This window comes from Bacillus rossius, chromosome 2, assembly GCF_032445375.1.
Source record: "Bacillus rossius redtenbacheri isolate Brsri chromosome 2, Brsri_v3, whole genome shotgun sequence".
In the NCBI taxonomy this organism is placed as follows: Eukaryota; Metazoa; Arthropoda; class Insecta; order Phasmatodea; family Bacillidae; genus Bacillus; species Bacillus rossius.
In genome coordinates this window covers 91,942,623-91,965,344 of record NC_086331.1, presented here as the reverse complement: position 1 = coordinate 91,965,344, position 22,722 = coordinate 91,942,623, and the positions used below count along the sequence as shown (strand labels likewise).

Below are 22,722 nucleotides of genomic sequence, written 5' to 3'. Positions count from 1 at the left end.
TGTCGGGCGTGTGCTGTGCTTGATAAGCCAATTAATTGTCTGTATTGGGCCACATTTTGGATCACTGCAATGTTCTGTACTCTTCCGAGGTTTTCTCCGCGTGTCCGTCTTGCACGTATTGTTTGGCATAAGGAATTTTACGTCCCTGTACGAGTTGGCAGGTGTTTCGCCAATAGCTGGGTTTATGCCAGCCAATAGCTGGGTTTTTCCAGAATGTGCGCTTCACATTTGGTGTGGCATGTGACAGAGCCTCAGCTACGCCTTTATTTTCTGGTTATGTGTTTCTGTGGGATTAGTGCGAGGGTCGTACACCGATATGGTAGTTTCTCCGTGACGTGCCATGTCTGTCCATTTTCGCCTTGAAAATTGTGATACGTCTGTCAAAATGATGCATGAGTAGCCCCATCATGGAGATACTTGGTTTTCAAAGCACGTGCAAACATTACAATATTATTTTGGGTTTTTTAAGGGCTCGTGGCACTTAGTCAACGCCATCGCTCACTTCTTCCAGGATAATATTGTAATGTTTGCGTGCGCTTTGAATACTCAGCAATATGTCAAAGGAAAGTCCTCAACCCAGCGCATGAATCAATTGGTCACAATAAGCAGAAATTTTTTTCCCTTCTTCGATCTCGGGTATGGTCCCATCAAGTCCAAGGCAACATTGTAAAACAGTTTCATGTGCGCCAAAGTTACCTGTTGTTCTTATCCTTCTGGCCTCCTTGTCTTATGTTATTCACAATGCTGATGTACTCACACACCATCTTTCATGGATCTGGTTATTCTAGGCTAAATGAAGAGTTCTCGTACCGCCTGTTTAGTCTGGTCTGTGCCCGGGTGGCCCGTGAGTTGGTTTTACACGTAACATCGTAAATATCAAACGTTGTGTTTTGGTGGGCACAAATGTTTACCAAGCCTGTTGGGTACTTGCGAAGTGCAATTGTAACAGTCCGTCAAGTACATGATATCCCTCATGCTCCGCTTCGCCGCAACATCACATGAGATCTTCTGTTTGCTTAGCAGTGAGTTGGGTCGTGCACACGAACGCAACCAGATCATCAAATTCAGCTCCTGGAGGCAGAATAGGGGAATTTGTTTCATCATTAAGTGCACATAACATCGCCACTTGGCTGAGAGTGTGTTTGCACGGGGTTGGTGTGCCGCTAGTGGATGGGAGGAGTTTGTCCCATCCCGCGTAATCCTAGGCCTCTGTCACGTCATCTGGATTATGTGACAGCTCATCAGCCAACTTGTTTTGTTTACTGGCAATGTATTTGATGCTTAAGTCAAGAGCTTGCAGAACCATGGCCCACCACGTCAACATCGATCTACGCCCCTGAACCATTTCAGACACTGACTGTTGGTCCTCAAGATGAAACTCTGTTCCTCTAAATGTTGCCAGTACCTCCTCAAGGCTCACACTACACCCAAACATTCCTGCTTGTTGACACTATAGTGACTTTCCACGACTCCAAAGATCATGCTCGCATACTCAGTTATGTACAGATCGCCCGTGTGTCCCAGCTGTAGTAACCTCTGGTTCCCTCCTGACTTGCATCAGTTTACACCTCCACTATAACTCTTCTAACACCTAACCCATCTCCACGGTCACGGACTACTGGTAGGGTTTTTTAGGCGACATCTGTTCAGTTATTGGGTACAGAGACAACATAAAATTCCAGGATAAGTGCCCGTAGCCAGTTGGTAGCTAAATAAATCTCTGTAGTAGCTTATGTGTGGTTGGGATTGATATGTTGTCATTCACCACTAGCTGTTCATCCATAGGAGGTTCCCCTTTACGTTCACAACTAGACCTAGGAAATCTAGTTCTGTGTGCCCAGGTGGCATTTTTCCAGGTTGCATGTTAGACTGTAAGAAGCTAACCACTCCAAGATGCAAGGTGGTGTACATGCTCAGGCCATGTTTGTGACCAGATTATGCTATCATCGAGATACAAAGCCGCCAGCTTGCCGGAGTAATCCCCTAGCACCAACGTCAGTATGTTTTGGAAGGTATTGGCGCGGCTTGCAACCAAAACAGGATTGCACAAGACTGGAATCTCCAGCTGTCAAGTGTCGTATATGCGGTTTTAAGACAGTCTTCCGGAAGTATCAGAATCTGCGAATAATCCGATTTCCAGTCTAGCAAGGAGAAGATCTCCATTTCCTAGTCCTGCTATGGTATCAGCCATGTTCAACAATGGCGTGGGCATTTTCTTTAACCTTGTTAATATGTTTAAAGTTAATGTAGAAGTGTAGGGTCCTGTCTTTCTTTTTCGCCAACACAATTTGAAAATTGTACGGACTCTCGCTAGGCTTGATTATACAGTTCCACAACATTTCATGTACTTGATCCAAGCTGATCTGTCTACTCATATGTCTGATGAGTGGGGATGGAATGCTCTGTGACAGTTGTACATCTCAAAGCGTCTGCAGTCGCAAACAATTTACTACATAGAACAGTGACACTCTGGATTGTAGCACTGCGCTCGAATGTGTGAAGACTGACCTGCTGTTTTGATGGCGGCAGTGAACGTCCGAGGCCATACACAGTACGGCGGCCCTGGTTGTAGATGTATGTCCCGGTGATGGCCATTTGAAGTCCGCCTGGGCAGTACTTGATCTCTGTTTAGCGCAACAAGCGGGGCTGCAATACAGTTGTGGCTGGCAGTGATGTTGATGAGGGCACTAACAGCCTGCCAGTTGACTACAACCTTTATGAGTAACATCTCTCCTTCCGCCGTGCTCATGTGACCCAGTAATGTTCCAACTGATGTTCCTCCAGTATTTCTTGCTCTTGGGACAGTAAGCATAGGTGAAGTTGTCGATGGCATGGTACGTCTCAGTGTGTCTGTATGTGGCGGAAAGTCATGGGGAGAAAAGGGGGCTCCAGTCAGGTATTTTGGGTATGGCATCTTGACGGCAGGCGTCTGCAGATCGGGATACATCGGGAGTGTCATGGGGAGGAGTTTGTCAATGGAAATTTCGGCATCGTTGCAGCATTCTGCACCCGGGTGGCTCGGTATGGGATACAACGCAAGCATGTGAAGGTGAAGTACTTGTGCGGTGTAGTCTGTTCATGCTCTTTGATGCAGCCACGATGCCACAGGCGGGCACATTTTTTTCAGTGGTACCCCTCACTCTTTCCTCCAGGACACGAACATGCTCCACACTTAGTTTCTCTGTGCACATGGTACTCAGTACAATAACCACATTCATAACCTGTGCTAATACTGCCTCCAAAGTCCCACTTAGGGTATGGGTAATAACACCCTTTACATTCATCACTATCCATGTTCATGCACATAGTATTATAATTTACATGAAAACTGTCTCTCCTCATGGACTTCTCACAGACTACTCATGACAGTCCTCACAAACTCACAAACATTTCACATACAGTCTTACTCACAGTTGTTACTGCAGGTGTGTTGTACTGCCTTGTGTTAGGGAATTCCAGCACGAATATAGTTACGGCCAAAGTACTATTAGGCTGCATGCACAGTGGTCACCTCACTTCTCACATTCTATGCAACAACCAAATTTAACACACGTTTTCAGATCGCTAGGTGGCTAACTTGTCTCGCCACATGTCATGGGTGACCCTTGATGTCAGAGAGCCTCTACATGTTTGTGCTACATGTGAATGGATGGTAAATGGGAGCCATCTCATGGAAGAGCATGTGAACCCGGCGAAACAATCTTTTCAAGGTCATGACGTCACAAGTGTGTGATGAGACTCGAACTCTGCTCTCTGGTATTTACCTCAATCCTACTGACCTCACCCGCTCCTAGCGTTGGACACGCTAATCAGTTGTTATACCATTGGCTCTCAAGGCATTCCACATGCCTGGTATCAGCAGTCAGGGACATGTAGCCGTAAAACGCAGAAAGAAACATCTCACAGCTAACACAATCTAGTACTTAGCTTTCACAACTCTTGTACGGTTCTATAGTTAACAGGTAAAAGTATCCTGGCTTGAACTATTATACTTTGAAGTTGTTCGCCGACACCTCTTACTTTTTGATGTCAAACATCCCTAACAGAGTTAAGATAATTAAGTACATCAGCTCGCAGCCGAGACAGGCCCTGGATACAAAAAAGAAAACAATTTAAATGATTTAAATACGAAAATAGAATTAATAGGTGAGTCATAGCAAAAAAGGTTCCGGGTGCATTTGCTGCCTGTCTCGTAGGGTGATGATTTTGAACCGAGCCAGATACTGGACAGTGGTGACTGATTAGCACCCCCTCGCCATTACCATTACAAGTATTCAGATTTGTGCTACTTAGAATTAATACATACTTAATTCAGGAAAATTAACTTATGTGCAAATACATTTGGAAGAAAAATTTTTTTTTATTAGGGCTGTGCGGTTCTGGATGTGATTGGTCTGTTCGGTTTTACATCAAAAACCTCATTTCTCGGTTCCAGTTTCGGTCCTTATAAAGAGAAAAGAACTTTGGGTGTTACACTAAATATATATGAATGTTTATTGGGTAAATATTTTCTTATTAAAAACTATTAAAAAACAGAGGTTAAAGGAGTACACTCTTTGCAATAATCTAAATTTTTCAAAATTATTTTTAAGCTAATGTAACATCAAACCTTGAAAAAGGTAGGCCTAATTGATGCTGTCATCAAAATCCTAATGGCAAAGATAAATTCTAATTTCTGGTTCAATGTCAAAATTAAACGTCAAAAAGTGTTCGGGAACCATTGGTTTCCTTTCAGAAATGTTCGAGTTATGGCCTCGTTGCAAAAATATTTATTACAAATAAAAGCAACAGGACATATTTGCATGACCGTCTGGAAATAAACAAAATACTATAGTCAAAAGCAAACACATTACAATATTATTTTAGGTTATTTAAGGTTTCATGGCACTGAGTTTAAATGCTGTTGCTCAATTCCTACTCTGGGCCGATGGCACGCGATTGTTCGTCACACTAACAGAGCGGAAGGATGAGTCTCGAAAGAGGGAGGAGGAGGTGGAAACATAACAGGCTTAAGAGTGTAAACTCTGGTCGATGTCCCACTGTGTTGTACTGATCTAGTTCAGTGTTCATTCCATGATATTGCTACTTTTGTGTGCACCAACTGCAAACATTTACCCATCAGTTCACAAAATGGTAGACAACAGTGCAGTGTTGATAAAAGACAAGAAAATAAACATTACTACTAAATGAGCAGTTTTCTTTTCAACATATCTATGTAATTTGATTTCAGGGTAAATTAAACAACTTGTGTTCATTTATAAATCCATGACATGTTAAGAAATAATACTTTAAGGTTAAATTTAGGCCTGAAAATGATTATAAAATATTTAATGGATAAGAAAACATTTAATTTTGAATTTATCTATTATTTTATAAATGTAGAAGTTAATGTTATGTAGGGTTCGGAAAATTTGGCGACATGCGTTTTGCTGGACTAAAAATATGGTAGAAAGTGAGCTCGGCTCAGCTTGACTTGGCATGAGGGTGAAAATTAAAAGCTGCCTGTATTATAATTATCATAATTTCCTTAACTAAACAAAATATCCTGGGTGCAATTGGTTTAAGTAACATAACTATAATGTATCATCAAGTCTAGCCTGTCTATGTCATATGTCTAATTTGCAAAATGTAAAAATGTATTTAGTAAAGCAATGTTATAAAAAAGATGAAGCGATAGTTACTATTCTTATGATTAATATTGTTGACAGTACTTATTTTACTTTTGTAGTAGGCTTTTCCAAAAATGTTAGTAACATCAATCTTAGTGTGTCTACTGCAGCTATTTGGTCTATAAGAATCGCAGTCCTTCATTGCCATTGTTTGGAGTTGCTTGGTTTCTGGATTCTTGAAAATTCTCCTGCATTTTGAAACACACTCAATTTTCCTTTTGCTAGAAAAAAAAATAAATATTTATATTAAAACTTGGAAGGTTAGTGGAGAATAAAAATTAAAGTTGCGAAACCAGAAGTATAAAATCGAGGTGCAGCCAAAAATTTAGGTAGACCACATCACTAAATGCATATAAAGGTGGATCAGCTTGAAAACCAAATAAATAAGATGTCCGGATATCTGGTTGACTTATATACATTTGAAAGTGAGAGAGTTAAATATGGAAAACAAGACAATTTTTGGTTATTTTGGCTCTAATACAAAAATTCCATGAATAAGAATCTATCACAAATAAATACTTTTGAATAACTACGGGATAGTTAATAACAAAATCTAAGGGCCGGCCGGTGTATAGTATCCTATACAATATGTATCTCTATGGCTCTAAATATTGACAGAAAATTTCAATATGAATTAAAAGCATTTTATTAATTTTATTTTCACCCTGATTACTTTTATTTTTTAAATAGTTAGTGTCCGGACACTGGTATTTTGAAGGTGTATCGATTTTAACTGTAGATTTGTTGGGACTGTAACATTGAACCCCACTTCGAAACAAAGGGTCATGCTGTGATAAAAAGATGTGAAAATTGCATGAGCAAAAAAAAATTACCAGACAGGACTAAAAAAGGTAACGGGGTGAAAGTGGATTGATGGGTTCCACTTACTGCTGTGGGGAAGGAATCCAGAACTACGTCACCAGAGCACTGAAGCAGTCACACCGAAAGCTGATAATAAATGTTTCATAAACCAGAAAAAATAATAAAAATACTAACACCCGCTACATGCTGAGAAAAACTAGAAATTTACAAGGGAGAGTCTCCCTGTGCGCCAGGATTACATACCTTAAATGACTGGGCACTTCAATTCGAAAACTGCACTTGCCAAGTGCTGGTGCAAGATGCGCTGAAGCTAGCATTCAAACTGATGTGGAGGATGAACACTGGTCTGGAAGCCTGGGAGGCGCGTGTAGTTAGCCCTGAGGCGACGACTAGGCAAAAAGATACTAGAAAACACTACTGGCAGGGGTTATTTCTTTGCGCGGAAGAGGCCTGGAGAGAGTGGGGGAAGGTAGCCAAGGAGGAAGCAGATTACCCAGGAAGTGGTGCTTAGGCGTGGGTGAACAGAGTAACTAAGAGGCCCACTTAGTTTGCAAAGGGGCCGGAAGATGGCGGCCTGACCACTAAGTTATGCATAGGAGAGTATGTAGGGTGCCCATGGTATAGCCTAAAGAGAAATGTTCTAAAACAACAGCAAAAAGGTGGTGAAGGGGCATGGGGGAAACTCCTGGCGTGGACTCTGCTAGACACGCTACACCTTACGAACTCTAGGGAGCTGGAAAAGGATACAAGTGCCTGACAATAAATGCCGACTCCTGTTGATACCTAAGCGCACCCATGCTTCGGGTGAGCTTACGGAAGCAAGAGGCATTGAGATAAGAAATGCTGGTGGGGCTAGAGGAGAAAGAAATTACATACCTGTACATGCGTGCAAACGGGAGAAACCGTAAGACACTGCCGAGGCAGCATGGGCAAGAAAGCGGCAAGTGAAAATGTTACAGCTCACCAGCTCAACAGCCTAGCCTCCGAAAATTTAAAATGCTAAATGTAAAATGAAAATTTAAAATGTACAATTGAAAATTAAAGAAACAAAAAATTAAATAAATTAGTATGTCCAACTTTAAAAATTAACGGCATACTTTGAATACTCTTGCCTGAGTGGGGAGTGTTTCCTGATTGGCTACAGCTGTGGGCCAATCAGAGCATTTCTTTCTTCTGGTTGGCTGGTTGGTTTGTCAAATTGGACTAGGCCTCTGTGATCGGTTGACTGGGCTGTCTGACCAATCAGAGGCAATCTGTCTTTTTTTGGATGCAGAGTTTGGTTTTGAGGATTTCTGAAGAGTGGTTCCCGTAGTCTGCTTAATTTGTATCCATCCTCTCTATTTATGTTTGATATAATATTAAATCAAAAAAATATATATCAACACATTATTATTTTGATATAATAATAAATAATTTTTATCTTAACCATTTAAACATAAACACCAAGATGTTTTATAGTCTTTTATTTCAGGAAATGTGGTTTTTATTTTTTGTGTTATTTTATTTCAGAATTTTTATGCTGAGAGATTTGGTGCTGACAATATTGTAATCATCAAAGATTCCAATGCTGTTGACCTCAGTAATCTGGACCATGAGAAAGCATATATTCAGATAACATATGTGGAACCATACTTTGAATATTATGAAGCTAGGCACCGTATCACATGCTTTGAACGGAATTTCAACATAAGTAAGTAATGGTATTCATATATCTTGTTCCATCTATAATTATCTCTGGGGCCTTAGTAGCTATGTTCTTAGTATAAAGTTTGTTTCTCATTGATTAAGTTGTGAGTCCTCATTCCACTTGTATTTCCTATACTGAAATTTTTTATTTGTAAAGAAATCTTCATTCATAATAGTGAAAAAACATCTGGTTTTGCAGAGAAGTTTGTATATGCCACACCATTTACTACAAGTGGGCGTGCTCATGGAGAACTGCACGAGCAATACAAACGCAAAACAATTCTCACCAGTGCCAACCATTTTCCTTATGTCAAGACTCGAATTCAAGTAATTCACAGAAAACAGGTATTTATTTTTAATATGCATACACGTTTTAAATTTAATAATGCTTTTCATGAATTTTAATACTATTTCTGAGTGATGGTTATATTGTTCATTTTGTTAAACATATTTTTTTTTTTTTGCTGGCAAATGTCTATTATGAAATAAAAGTTAATAACTTTTAACTGTTAAAATGCAAGTAGCTAGGCATTTAGAAGCTTGCCCTCTAAACGTAAATGGTTATTTCTATGTTTATGTCATGCTAATCAAGAAAACTGTCATATTTTATATTCATATTTTATTTTATATTATTTTTATTAACCTTAAATTAGTTTTGTAATTTTTTATTTAAAATTTTTAAGCTACAGATACAAATTTTTACAACTATTTTATTACTGTGACAGAATAATTTTTTTACCCATCAACAGTTACATATGTTTAATTACTTTGAGAAAATTCTAATTATGTTGCTTGGCGTGTTACTTTCAGTATTATAGTTCTTTTAATCACACAGCTTGTATTTTTATTTAGGTTAAGTTTTGAATATATGTATGTATATGTGTGTATACACATTTGCATGCATGGTCTCTCAGTCCCTTTGGGCCAAACTATAGGAATTAATTTTACAATTCAAAGGCAACAAATAAATGTATTGGAAAAACTTTTTTTTGGAAAAATCCTTCATTCAGGAGATATTTCACATTTTTGAAATATTTCATTACTTTACCCTGTAAAAAGGCTAATAATTTCAAATTTACTTAGACTACAACCAATCTGATTTCACCATTTAAAAGTGTGTTAGATTTTCTATCAGATAATCTTGTTTTCAAACTTAATTGTAACCTAAAAAAGTTCAAACCTTAAATTTTTAAAAATTTAAATTGTGAAAAAAATTCTACCTTAACTGTATTTACAAATTAAACACCTAGAAATCATTAAATTTCACAAAACTTATTCATCTAATGGATTTTATTTGCATTTGTAAAATAATGTTGTGATAGGGTTAGAAAAGTATATTATAAAATGTGGTTCCAGTTGAAATATTTTAATTTGGAAAGGGAATGATTAAAAATGTGTTAATAAATTCAACAAGGAGTTCTTTTATCTCGCAAGAAAAACAATTTCAAAATGTTTACATTTAAAAATAAAATGGTTCATCTTAATTTCTTAAATCATGATCTTTTTATCAAGAAGCACAGGGAATATCATACCTGTGTACTCCACCCTCATTTTACATTTTCAATGTGCATTATGAATGTCATTTAGCACTTACGCTAATTACAACACAGGAGACTTGCAAGTGGTAATACCATATGATCATATTGGCAACCGCATGCAAGGGTGGTGTATCTTCATGGCATTCTGAATACCACGCATTCTGGTAATTGTAGGTACACTCATTTAGGGCCCCGCTATCTGGGTACACATGCGGTCAGAAGAAACCACACAATTTAAAAACTGTCAAGATACCAGTGTGTCTGTATACAAAAGACCTTTAAGAATTTTTTTTAGTTCTGATTCTTTTTTTTAACACATTTTTAGAAGAGTGAGAAAGGCTTACACATTTGTTTTCTGAAGTTATACGCATGAAACATCAGGTACAGTTTCTTGGAAGCACTCAAAAGACTTGCATTACACCTTTATCTTAATTTCTCTGCCATGTAATGTAATGGTCTTTGCTCAAATCTCATAGCTGCCCTATGCCCTCTCCACAACCTTGCACTTGGAGGTGACCCCACGCTAGAAGCACCAGCGAGCGTCGCACTTATCATTCCGCTTCACCAACACAAATACCTCCCCGACTAGGCAAGCGCCTTAATCCGGCATTCTTTAGTTCGGCACATTCTGTAATCCGGCACCAATCAAGCCACTCACATTCAGATTTCCCAGGGAGATTTGGGCATTTGTTGACCTTAACCACCGGGTCATGCCACTGCGCTGCCCGTGTTTGCCATAGAGCAGCTTATTACATCTTGTTATAAATATTGTTGTATTGTGTTCATTTTGCTTGGTTTTCCTGTAAAAACTGCATAACATTCTGTAGTTCTGCAAAATTGCTGACCCAGCATGGCCATGACCCTCTACGTGCCAGATTAAAAATCTTTCGCTGGAAATTCTACTTGATGAATAGTAGCATTGATTGTTGAGCTATCCTTGTTCCATCATGTTTGATAATTACATATGTTATCTTAAATAACTTTGAAAAAATTCTAATTGTGTTTCTTGCCATGTCATTTTAGTGTTATGGTTCTTTTCATTGCACAACTCTTATTAATGTTCTTATTAGTTCTAGTTCTAGTTTGGGATAATGTGAAAATTATCACTTGACTGTTTCAACACAGTCATTTGAAGTTAAATCAGTTTGAAGTAATATGTATTGATGAATGCATAATAAGGTTCTTGTTTCTCATAATTTTTTATCATTCCTTTTCAAAAACCGCATGATTTAAAAATATATGTATGTATATAAATATTTTATGAGCATATGTGAAATATGCTATTTAAAATTTTAAGAGTAGGGTAAAACCATATTTTCAGAAGTCCATATATTTTTATTTTATTATATTTCATTACAGATTGTGCTTTCTCCCATTGAAGTTGCAATTGAGGATATTGAGAAAAAGACTATGGAGTTGGCACAAGCCACACTACAGGAACCTCCAGATCCAAAAATATTGCAGATGGTTCTCCAAGGTTGTATCGGTGAGTAAAGAAATTCACGTGAATCATAAATTCTATATTTTTAAGTGTTTCATGGTTATTTGTGCTCATTTCTAATTATTATTCATTCTTATATTTGTAGGAACCACTGTGAATCAAGGACCAATGGAAATTGCAAATGTTTTTCTGTCAAATTTATTAGATGGTCAAAAGTCTCCAACCAAACTTCAAAACAAGCTTCGGCTGTGTTTCAAGGACTTTTCTAAAAAGTAAGTCCTTGTAAAAGTACTATGCTCAATTCTTAGTGTTGGAAATTTCACCTTTCAGAAAAATTATCTCTTAGAACACAATTCTAGTTTTATCTTGTATCATTTTTTAAATTTTAGAAATAAAAAAGGTTTTCAGAATATAACTCAGTTTGTATTTTTTTTAGATTACAGAAAATTTTAGTAAATATAATTATATACAGATAAATCTACAAAGTTTGAATGAAACCTGGCCGTTTAAAGTGGGTCAAAATCGCACCCAAAGGAGTCGGTTACAAACATACAAACAAATAAACAAACATGCAGGTGAAGCTAATATAAAGCATGTAAAAAAAGTGGTATAACAAAACGCAACTGAAAGCAAAATGAAAAATTTATCAGTCAAAACATCAGTCTAGCCGTTCATTTGTTAAAAATTGTATAGCAAAACGCAACTGACATGGAATAACAAAACACAACTGACAGCTAAACGTTGAGGGCGTACCGGTGTTAAGGTTTGAATACTGGTGGAAAATAATGGGCGCCACCACGTGAGTGGGCACGTGGACCCGGCTCGAAACTCTAACTCAGGGCGTTACGTGGCCCGTGTGCGGCGAGATATTAGCCCTCCTGATTTTAAATGCAACACCTGTTCCTAACCACACTCACTCTCAGCATCGGGCACGCTTCTAATTAACCACAGTGGGCTCTTAGGGCGTCCCACACGCCGCTGACTGGTTAGGGACCCACGTGGCCCCCCCCCCCCCCCCCCCGAACACAAAGACACGTGGTTCAATTAAGTTGGTTTTATTTACTCACGTTACACGCCCTTATACACTCCTTCCTTGATGCTGTTATAAAACGCCCAAGGCACGAATCGATTTAGGTGAGGAGGCGAACCACGCACGTGGTCGCCTTAAACTGTTACTTAATACACTGATGACCAAAAACTCCGGAGAGTAAAGAATTATTAATTAAGCAGTCTCTCCGACCGAGAGAGGCCCCGAGGATATAAATGAAAACGATTTGAATAAATTACTTAACAGAACTACTTCTCGGTGAAACAACGGTGATGTCCTCGGGGTGTCTGCAGAGACGTCCGCTCTCGGCCGGCTGAAGAAGGAGACTGGGCTGAGACAAGGGCTTGTGGAAGGCAACATGTCGCCCTTCGCGCCATACACAATTACCGTTAACATCCTAGCTATTGCGTGCCCCGGGTTATTATTGAAAATAACATGAACTCTTTATATAAATTTGCACATCACATCCAAGACCAGACCATCTGTAATTATTACTTATGTGGTAAAAAATAGTTTAAATCAAGTTGTATGCTAGTTCCTCCATCGCCCGCTAGGGAGCGTCCTTGTCCGTGCTTGCACGTATTTTATTACAAAACATCATAATTTAATTAAACAAAAGACACTCACATACATAGCCGTCGTGACACTATTTTGGGGCGAAAAGAAAAGGATTACAATAATTATTAATACATACAGGGGTGCGGCGCACTGCAGCTAAGCACCCTCTTGCTGTAGTTCGTGGCGCGCAGTTTGAATCTCACACGGCTACGTACGTCACGATACAAATGCCGGGTAGGAAAGGTGGTGGGAAAGGGAACGGAGGATGATCAGGCTCGTGGGGCGAAGCCCCGGCTGACGTCAACGTAATGTATGCATTATATTGCCATTTGAATATGTACTTAAGTTTGAATTAATATCAGTTGTGTTGTAGCTTAAGTAGTTTGGGATTTTTGAGTACTACAGATGTTTTTCTTTTAGTTGCTTATAAACATGCAGTGAATTTTTAGAGCTAATGCAGAATAGGATAGCATAGGCTCATGAACTGGCCAGATGCTGGGATGAGAGTTTTATGTGTTGTACATATAATTTTATGGAAGAAGTGGTTTTCTAACATCATCTAACATTAATTCATTTAATTTATATACCATACTGTTAAAAATCTAGCACTTCAATATAAATCTTCCTTGTTACTAGCAAGTTACAAAACTAAAAATATTTTAATTTTTTTTCCATACCTGTCTTGAGTTAACTTATTGTGTGCAGTGAACTTCAAAACATTTACAAATATTTAAAAAAAAAAAAAAACTCTAAATCCTAGGTCTGTTATATTACTGTTTGATACAAACTATATGGTTACTATATTGATGCAGAGTATTATATAAAGTATGTAATTTTACAGGTGTTTAGATGCTTTAAAGAAAAATAAAAATTTGATTGGCCCAGACCAGAAGGACTATCAGCGGGAACTGGAGAGAAATCACCAGCGTTTTACAGAACGTTTGCTGCCACTCATCTCGGTGGGCAGTTTCAACAGACCTCAAAATTCTAATTGAAGATTTTTCATTCAGAGTTAATTGTTTATTCCAATTGATGTTTACTTTCATGTTATTAATTTAATATTGTCAACTCTCTATTTTAAAGAAATAATCATTTTTAATGCATATTTTAATTATTTTATTTCAGCTGTTAGATTTTTTTTATCTTCATCAGGAGTGTTTTGTTGTTTTAAATTAACTAAAAGCTTTTACAAAGATGCAAGTATTATAGTTAAGTAATTGTAATTTAGAGTTTAATTTTTATTTTTCAATTATAAACAAGCATTTGATGCTTTTCTTTATGATATAGTGCAATATTTTTTGTGTGAATATTTAATTTCTTAAGTGAGCTAGAATAGATTAATCAGTTACATTTTGAAAGGCTTAAATGATGTAAGTTTTTTGTTGAAGGGATGATGCGTAGGATACATTTACAATTTAAATTTATTTAATTCGTACATTTGCTTATATTTTTCATATTTTCATGAGGCAAATTAAATAAATGCAGGTGGTAATAGTAAGAGTCAAAACATTCATAATCTCTCATGATTACCAGTAACTTGATTACTTGGAGGTAAGTAGTGTAACACAGAATTTTCATCTTATCCAAATCCATAGATCATGTGCAAGAGGTAATCCTTAATCATAAAATCTCATAAACCAGGACAGTGGAATCTACGGGATAGTTGAGTTTCCACCATACACAAAATTTTTCAGATGGTTGTAACTATCCTAAGGGCCTGAATTCATTAAAAAACAACACAAAATTATATCAAAATAAAAATTTATTTAGAAACAAAAAATACATAAAGTTGCAACTAGGCAGTATTTTCAATTTAAATCTCAAATTAAACTTTATGTAAACATAAATTAAATTACCAACTTGACTTCCGACTAAATATAAGTTACTGAAGGGATTGTTAAGAATCTAAATCTGGAACTTATTGATTAGGCTTAAAATTATCTTACAAAACAAAAAGTGTGCTTAGACGTAAACAGAACTCTCAAGGGAGAAATCTCCCGTGAGTAACGAGCAACATATGGTTTACATTGCCACTGACCCAGACTCGTTTCAACTGATCTGCCCATCAACCACACTGTGCCTCGACTCATTTACTGAGTTAAATTGACTGAGCCCTGCCAAAATGCTCATACCCCCTTAAAATCTATTGCTTACTGGCCCTGACGCACAGCTACACCACTTCCTGACCCTAAAATGGTATGTGGGTCGTGCATGCTACCTTGCCCTCATTTCCTGTACAGCCACCAGCCTATTAAACGAACTGATAACCACACCCAGTGTCTGAACAGCAGGTACCAAAAAAAAATTAAAACTTCACTGCACTGGAAAATTTACAAGAGTGACAATATCCACAAAATCTTTTCATCTAGAATAATGTTTACCTCTCATACTGTCAATAAAATGATAGGCAACAACTAAAAGACGGTTACATGCTGTGAACAGTTAAAACACCAAAGTTTTATAGGAAAGTAGTTGTCCCAAAAGAACAAAATCTTGTTACATAATTAAAAACAATTTTGGCATTATAACTATGTTTTTGTTTTCTTTTGGCATAATGTTTAATAATGGATATTGTAGAAAATGAATTAATGCCACTTTTGTGTAGTGCTTGTATCATTAGCTGTCGTGCTTGTATCATTCATTATTTGTCCTTTTATTCGTGTTATTTACGTAATATACATTTACATCTCCCTGGTAAGATTTAATCCATCAAATTATAATATAGAATGGATATAACTTTTGAATAGAAACTTCTTTTGAAACTTTATAAGCTGCAGTAGCATAAGTTTGGTTGATTCATCCCTAAGCAAGAAGCCAAGAATCCACAGCAAGGGAAACATTAAATTTTCATGCTAATGAGTTCTTTTTAACCAACATAGAGACTGTTCAAAGTATTATTAAAACTGAATTCTGCTACTTTCTAGATCAATGGCTTAATAAGTACTCATCCATAACATTTTGCAAATATTCTCTGCACTTTTATGTGAAGATAATTTGCATTTAAGTTGGCCTTGTATTTCACTTACATATTTACATATGTATTATATATTTATTGTTGATAGTTAGAAGCAGAGGTACAAGTTTAAAAATATTATCAATACAAGTACTGAAAAATATTTGTTTTCGCATTTTATGTGTATGGTATTAGGGTTACCATAATAGGTTAAGATGAAATACAGACAGTGAAGATTTGAGGCATCCAGATTCATTTTGAAACAAAAGAAATAATTAAGGCAAGATTTGAAAAAAAAATGCTATGAAAGTCGTACTTGTATTAATTTATTTTACAGCCTTTTAACTCTTCCCAAGTGCTTATATGTGTGCATTTACCTGAGCAGAAATACCACTACGAATACGGTACACAGAAATACTGCCATTATAAATAAAAGTTTGTCGTAAAGTTATTATTTGCTTATCAAATACCATCCCAGTTGATAGTCAAAACAAAAAATTATTTGCTGATTTTATTTTCCCACCCCCAAGTATGGTAGGTGACATATAGCCTCTGAACACCGTCTGTACTTAATACGGGTTTATGTTGACCCTAATTGTATTGACTTTATAGTATTTAAATTATATTTTATCAGTTGTACATAAAATTCAGTATGTGGAAAATTATATTTTGACATTTAGTGTCTTAAGCCTATTTTAAGAAAAATAATTTCTGCATTTGTACGTCTATCAATTCTAGAATCTTGTGTTCATTAGCATTTAAAAGCTGTATGTTTATGAATAAATTTTTATAAACTTGGTCTAACTTGAAGTGCTTTATTTCCTGTTCTTAGAGCTCTGTTTCATACACCAAGTTGTTTCTTTATTTTCTCATCATTACTATTATTTAAGGACTAATTCTGAAATTTTAAAACTCTTCTTCCCTTGCAGTAGTTCTAACACAATTATTTCCAATAGATATGCACTATATGTAATATAATGGGTGTAAAAATTTGCACAAGTGATAATAATTATGAACACATGCATGACCATGCCATAGTGGCATTAAAAAATTAAGCCTATTTTTTATTCTACATTTCGGATGTACTTTATAAACTCATTGTCAATACACAATAGGAAATGTTACTACTTATACTTAAAGGAAAAGAGAAGCATTTTCTATTGGCACCATACAAGGTGCCGTTCTGCAGAACTATTTTGTTGTAACCACCACAAGGAAGGGCGTACATGCGTATTGTTATGAGGGGCTTAGGTCACAGTTCAGTCGCAAAAGTGTGAACGACCTACAAGAAGTGTCGCAGCAATAAGTGCAACACCGCAGACTATCTTGCAAGAGCACGTGGCAACAGTTCTTAATCCAGGAAAGCACCTTGAAAATGCAAGATGTTGTTGATGGTACAATTTCTCTGAGGTTTGAAATAAGCGGGCCTAGGTCAAGACAGGTGTTGTTATCTGCCGGCTGCTATCGCCCGGCACTGTCGCATCGTCGGGCATGGTCGCAGAACACGACGGATCTGCCAGGCATCGAACCCCGGATGGTGACATGTTGTTCACCGCTTGTTCAGAACGTCTCAGCTCCACCGGAAGGTATTTAAAATGGTGTGTGTAGGACAGAAACTCAATGTGGTTCATTGCTCTATCAATAGTTCTTTATAAGTATAGATCTGAAAACTATGAGGTTATTTTTTCATAGAATTCACAACATAAAGCAAGGTTATTTTATTTTCATGTGTTCTTTTATTTGATGGTATTTAATTTTAAAAAATTAAACCATAACCTAATGCTTATAAATAATAACTTTACAGAATTTTTTTTTGTAATTGTTTTAGCTTACTACATTTAAAATTAAGGTGCATATAATTTAAACTGTATTCGTCATTAAAAGACAGCATAGTGAACACTTCAACATTGCTTTCTGTCTGTGACTAAGTAAACATTCACTATCAATATTGTTAGTAGGTCTACAAACAGCACTTGTAACAGCATGTGGTGTGCGGCAAAGGTTTCAACGATCATGTGCAGTACAAATTATTTTGTTATCGTTTGGAAATACGTAAATTTTTAAAAATTAATGATAGAGTTTAAAAGTTTAAAGATAAACATTAATATTTTTTTTTCCACAAACACTGAACGTTATATTCGGGAAAAATCTATTAAAGCAAACAATATGAATGGGCAAGATTAACATAGGGATATATGGAAGTGGTCGAAAGAATAATGTTGTGAACTTAATAAGCGGGTACATCTTATGCGAGTTTTACTGTAGTTAAAGAATTTTTATAATAGCTGTTTTGACTTCAACTGCGCTTTATGTGAGGATTATAAGCCCCATCAATATTATATTGTTTACGTTCATATTTTAACATATACCCTTTAGAGTTTTAGAAGCCTGATTAATATCATGATTCAGTATGATTGGTAATTTGTTAATTGCTTGGTTGGAAGTAGTATTTGCCAATGTATAATTTTGTGAAGGCAGGATCAGTCACATTACATTTATTTGTTACATTGTCATCACCTATAGAGCATCCCACTCTTAAATTGCAGTGTGGAAGTAAATGGGCGCATTCTCTCTCTCTCTATCACACGCCGATTGCCGTTAGCACTGTCCTTGTTTCTTTGTGTGTTGTTGCCAAATATCAAACGAAATTTAAAATTTTAATTTTTGGACCAAGCTTTTTTTCATATTGTATAGAATCAAAATACGCATCAGGCAATGCTTATTTTGAATACTTAACAATATTTTAAGTGTCCGAAAAAATTAAAAAACATAACTTATTCGCTGTGAACTGTTTTGAAGTATTCCGATATGTTTCACATCAAAAAAAGAAAACCTACATGTGTATTTCATTCAGATTGTTTTTATTAGTAAATTAATGCCTTAGGACGCCACCGAACAAATGTTAAGACAAAAACTGTACAGGTTTCACTTAAATAATTTTTTTTAATATATTGAAATGCCTTTTCTCATAAACTGACACATCAAAAAGTCGACCCGCGGAAAATTTTTTTTCTATTAAAGATAGATGGGGGACGAAAGCGAGAAAAATGTTCACAATGAATTGAATTTGTTTTTAAAAGCAGCCCCATCTCAATTTCTTCTACAGTTTCCGTGGAAATAGCTGTTAAAGATGTGTCTTATCAGTACAAGAGCGCGCGCTGCCGTCGTAAGAGGAAACAGGGTCGTGTGTTTAGATAAGTGGGGTTCTGTCCTACAAGCAATTTCAAATACATGGCTTCCTTAGTCAACAAAAAATATTATAATCGATTCTTGAACATAATATGTAAAATGTATGAAATAAATACGAAGGAATTCAATAGCGATCATGGTACAAAATTTTGAATTATTTTTCTATCCTTCTCAACACCAAGCATCTTATCAAACATTGTTTTAGACAAAGTTTTGGAAAATAATTATGATATTATAACAAACAATTTAAACAGATTTGATAAGGTGTCTACTAAGGCAGTTACGTTTTTTTTGTCCGGTGAAAATTTTTTTCGAACCCATGCAGTTATGGCTGGTCGTATAAAAAATGTATTTAGAAAACATTTTTCGGCATTAGGTAATCCGAGACATCAGACGTTAAAACGGATTCAATATTATTCATATTATGGGAGTTGTTGCGATTTTTCTGTTTTTCAAAAAATCTTCCCCATTTCGAACCAATTGTTCGGATTTTTCCCATAACTTACTCGACCGAGAATTTCCATTACCGTATTTTATTTATCATTTTGGACATGACTTGTCCAAAAATACGGCATTTATCGGGCCCATGAAAATGTGATAAATATATATAATTATATGTATGGGATTTTTAGAACAGAAAAGAAAACTATAAGAAATTTTCGTCTACAATAGGTAGTTTTTATTTGAAATTTACATAAAAGTGGCATTATTACAAATTTAATATGAGTAATAGTATAAAATATTATAAATTACGATATGATTTCTTAAAATGCTTCTTGTTCGATCCAAATTACAAAGACACGCATCTCCTGAAATTCATAATATGTTAGAGATTTGGCAACAGCGCGCGCCATAAGCCGTGTACTGCAATCTAAGAGTGGGACGGGCTATAGTAACTGTCAGTATATGCTGATAAATGTTTCAACTGAAGTACATATTGAAGTATTTTTCAATGTCACTCATTACTGTTGTTAATTGGTTAATAATGAATAAATATGTTTCTAGTAACTGCAACCCTCTTCAAGTTATTTCCTGTTATCACGTGCTAACCCAGTGATAACAGTATAATTCTAATCAAAGGAACAGGATTTTTCCTGCAAGAAATATCATGGACTTCAGATTGCAGGAATTTATCCAAAATGTAACTACAGGCTGAGAAATTAAGTCCAAGCACATAAGAAATAACAAAAAATTTTACTATCAACCTGGCTTGGAAAATACTTTATGCAGTGTCCTCTTTATGAAGCTAACTGCAAAGCAGAGGACCTTTTAATTTTTGTTTTAACACATTAATTACAGGGAATTCTTGCTGGTAAAAAAAAACATTCATTGCATTAAAAATAGGAAGTGTACTTTCAATGAACAATTACTGAGTGGCCAATTTGATAAGATGTCAAGGACAGTGCTGTATAAATATGAATGGGTCCAAGGGCATATCCAGGAAGCACTTCCAAAGTGGAAAAAAATAAGACAGAAAAATATACAAACAACAAATTTCTGAAAATTTATTAACAATAGTTGTTCATATTTTAACACTATGAAAGAATCTAAATAATAGAGACCCAGCATCATCTGTGATAAGTCATAAGAACTGCAACCTGTACGATTTCTCATAAGAAAACAACTGTTCTGAATGTGCACTGGCCCCACCACCCCTCTTCATTTTGAGCTAGATATTGCCCTTCAATGGGCATCATTTCATTCCATCCAAATTTTATTTCAATGCTAGGTTTGCACATTCATTGCTCTGTTGTCAGTGTGTTATTCAGTTTATCTGTGTTTACGGTTTATGTTGCAACTCTCTCGTCATCAGCCTGTTGTGTTCATCTGTGCTGTTATATTGTTCTAATTCCTTCCACTGAATTCTCTATGCTGTCTTTACATTTTACCTCTGCTTATTTTGGCTTGTTTTCTGTGTGTTTGTGTAGTCATTAGGGATGGGCCGGTCAAATCCTCGAATCCCACTGAATCTGCAGTATTCAAAAGATTTGAGAGTCAAGGAAAAATATTCAAAGAGAATAATGTAGTGAATTCAAAAATTGAACACTGGCAAACCTGTAAGTTTACTAGGCTTATTTATGTTTATCTTTGTACTTATTTTATTACTGTTTATCAAAAAATTCTACTTTTAATACATGTGTATTAAGTAAATAAAATTACTATACATATCATGTACTGATCTGAAAAACTTAGTTCATTAAACAAATACAGATGGATAGGTTGCCATATTGGAAAATGATGACATTCTGCTGTTTTTAAAGTTTTCACAAAATTTCTCAATATTTTTGTAGAAATACTAAGTTTGGTGTGAAACACAGCTATTTCTGCAAATTGATTGATGCTATTGCTGTAAAGTCACATCAAAGGTGATAGATCTTTAAAACAGGAAACAAATTACAATAACAAAGTTTTTTAACATATCTTGGAGTATTTTTTTCTACTGCAGCGCCCATCAAATTTATTTATGAACGCCATAAACGTGATAATTTGCTTATTGTTGTGCTGTGTGTATAAGACAAAGTTATACATCTTGTATCATCATATCGTTAGTTTTTTAGTGTAAAAGTAGAATGGCTTTGTTTACAGAAGAATGTACTATGCATTATATATTCATACCTAGTTTTACGTAACTTTCTTTTATTACTAGACGTGACAAACAAATGAGAAAAAATACGGTATAAACCTAGCTTTTCTTTTGTTTACACTTAATGTTTTAGACATTTTATGAGTTAGGCCAAGAATTGTCGATTGTTGTTATTACAACTAGGAATGTACACACTGTGCTGGTTGATTCTGAGCTGTTTATGCCAAATGATAAAAGTTGGTGTACTGCTTTATTTAGTGCCTATCATGTTTCTTAATGATTCAACAGTATTTTTTTTTGTTTTTTTGAAAGTTATAGAAATGATTATATGTATATATTTTTTAATAGTTTCAGAAACACAGACATATTTTTTCTAAAAACAATCAGAAAATCTGAAGGAAAAAAAAGGCCTTGTTTCTGGGGGGAGAAAACATTGAAAACATTTTTTAATTTTCTTTCTTAATATCATGGCATGTTTTCCAATCATTCTGTAAGAGGGCAGTGTGATACTTCAAGCAGTTTATCATTTTATCAAATGGTTAAGTTAAGTATAAATATGTGATATTGTGAAATGACTTGGTTGGTTTAGGTTACAGCTACATTTAAAATACTGTAAAATCATTTCAAATTTAACTAACAACCTCACCAACCAACAAGTGCTATGAAGGAGCATTTGATGTCGGTTAAAAATTTTATTTCTTGTACATTAATTATTTAGTGTACATTATTTTATTTCTGTCCCTTCAGACCTAGATTCAGATTTGAGGGGTGGATTCAAGGCACTCTTTGAGATTCGGATTCGAGAAAATTGGGATTTTACCCATAACTAGTATTCATTCATCTTTCTTTGTCCGTTCTTTGTGCTTTCTTTATGACATACAGTGCAAATTAACAATAATGTATGTCCAAAATCAATCTTCCACATCGCAAGAATCATAAAAATGTATTTATAATTTATTAATATAATAAAAATATTACTAGTATTTAATAAACAAAAAAATACTGTTCAAAAAATTTTTTCTTTCAAAAATCTCCAGTCCCAGGGCCTTTTCAAAGAGAAAAATGTTAATAAAAGATAATTTCACTGGAATGAAAATATTTAAAACTTGTGGTCCACACTGCACTATATTGCTTAACTTTTTTTACTATAGGCATTGGTATATTTGGCCAGGACAACCATTGGAATGTACATACAGAAATCAATCACATTCTGTTCTGCGACTAATGTTACCAC

The 22,722-nt window shown here is 35.7% G+C and overlaps 1 protein-coding gene across 1 annotated transcript in view; it reads left to right on the top strand.

The window, feature by feature from the left end:
- The window catches only part of LOC134529460 (dedicator of cytokinesis protein 7), a 262,141-nt gene extending 245,627 nt beyond the window's left edge, over positions 1-16,514 (top strand). The window contains exons 35-39 of the mRNA XM_063363592.1: positions 8,001-8,181; positions 8,377-8,522; positions 11,075-11,201; positions 11,302-11,428; positions 13,604-16,514. Of these exons, the coding sequence (XP_063219662.1) occupies positions 8,001-8,181; positions 8,377-8,522; positions 11,075-11,201; positions 11,302-11,428; positions 13,604-13,757 (735 nt within the window). The 3' untranslated portion in view covers positions 13,758-16,514. The remainder of the gene's footprint in view (positions 1-8,000; positions 8,182-8,376; positions 8,523-11,074; positions 11,202-11,301; positions 11,429-13,603) is intronic.
- The last annotated feature ends 6,208 nt before the right edge of the window (positions 16,515-22,722 follow it).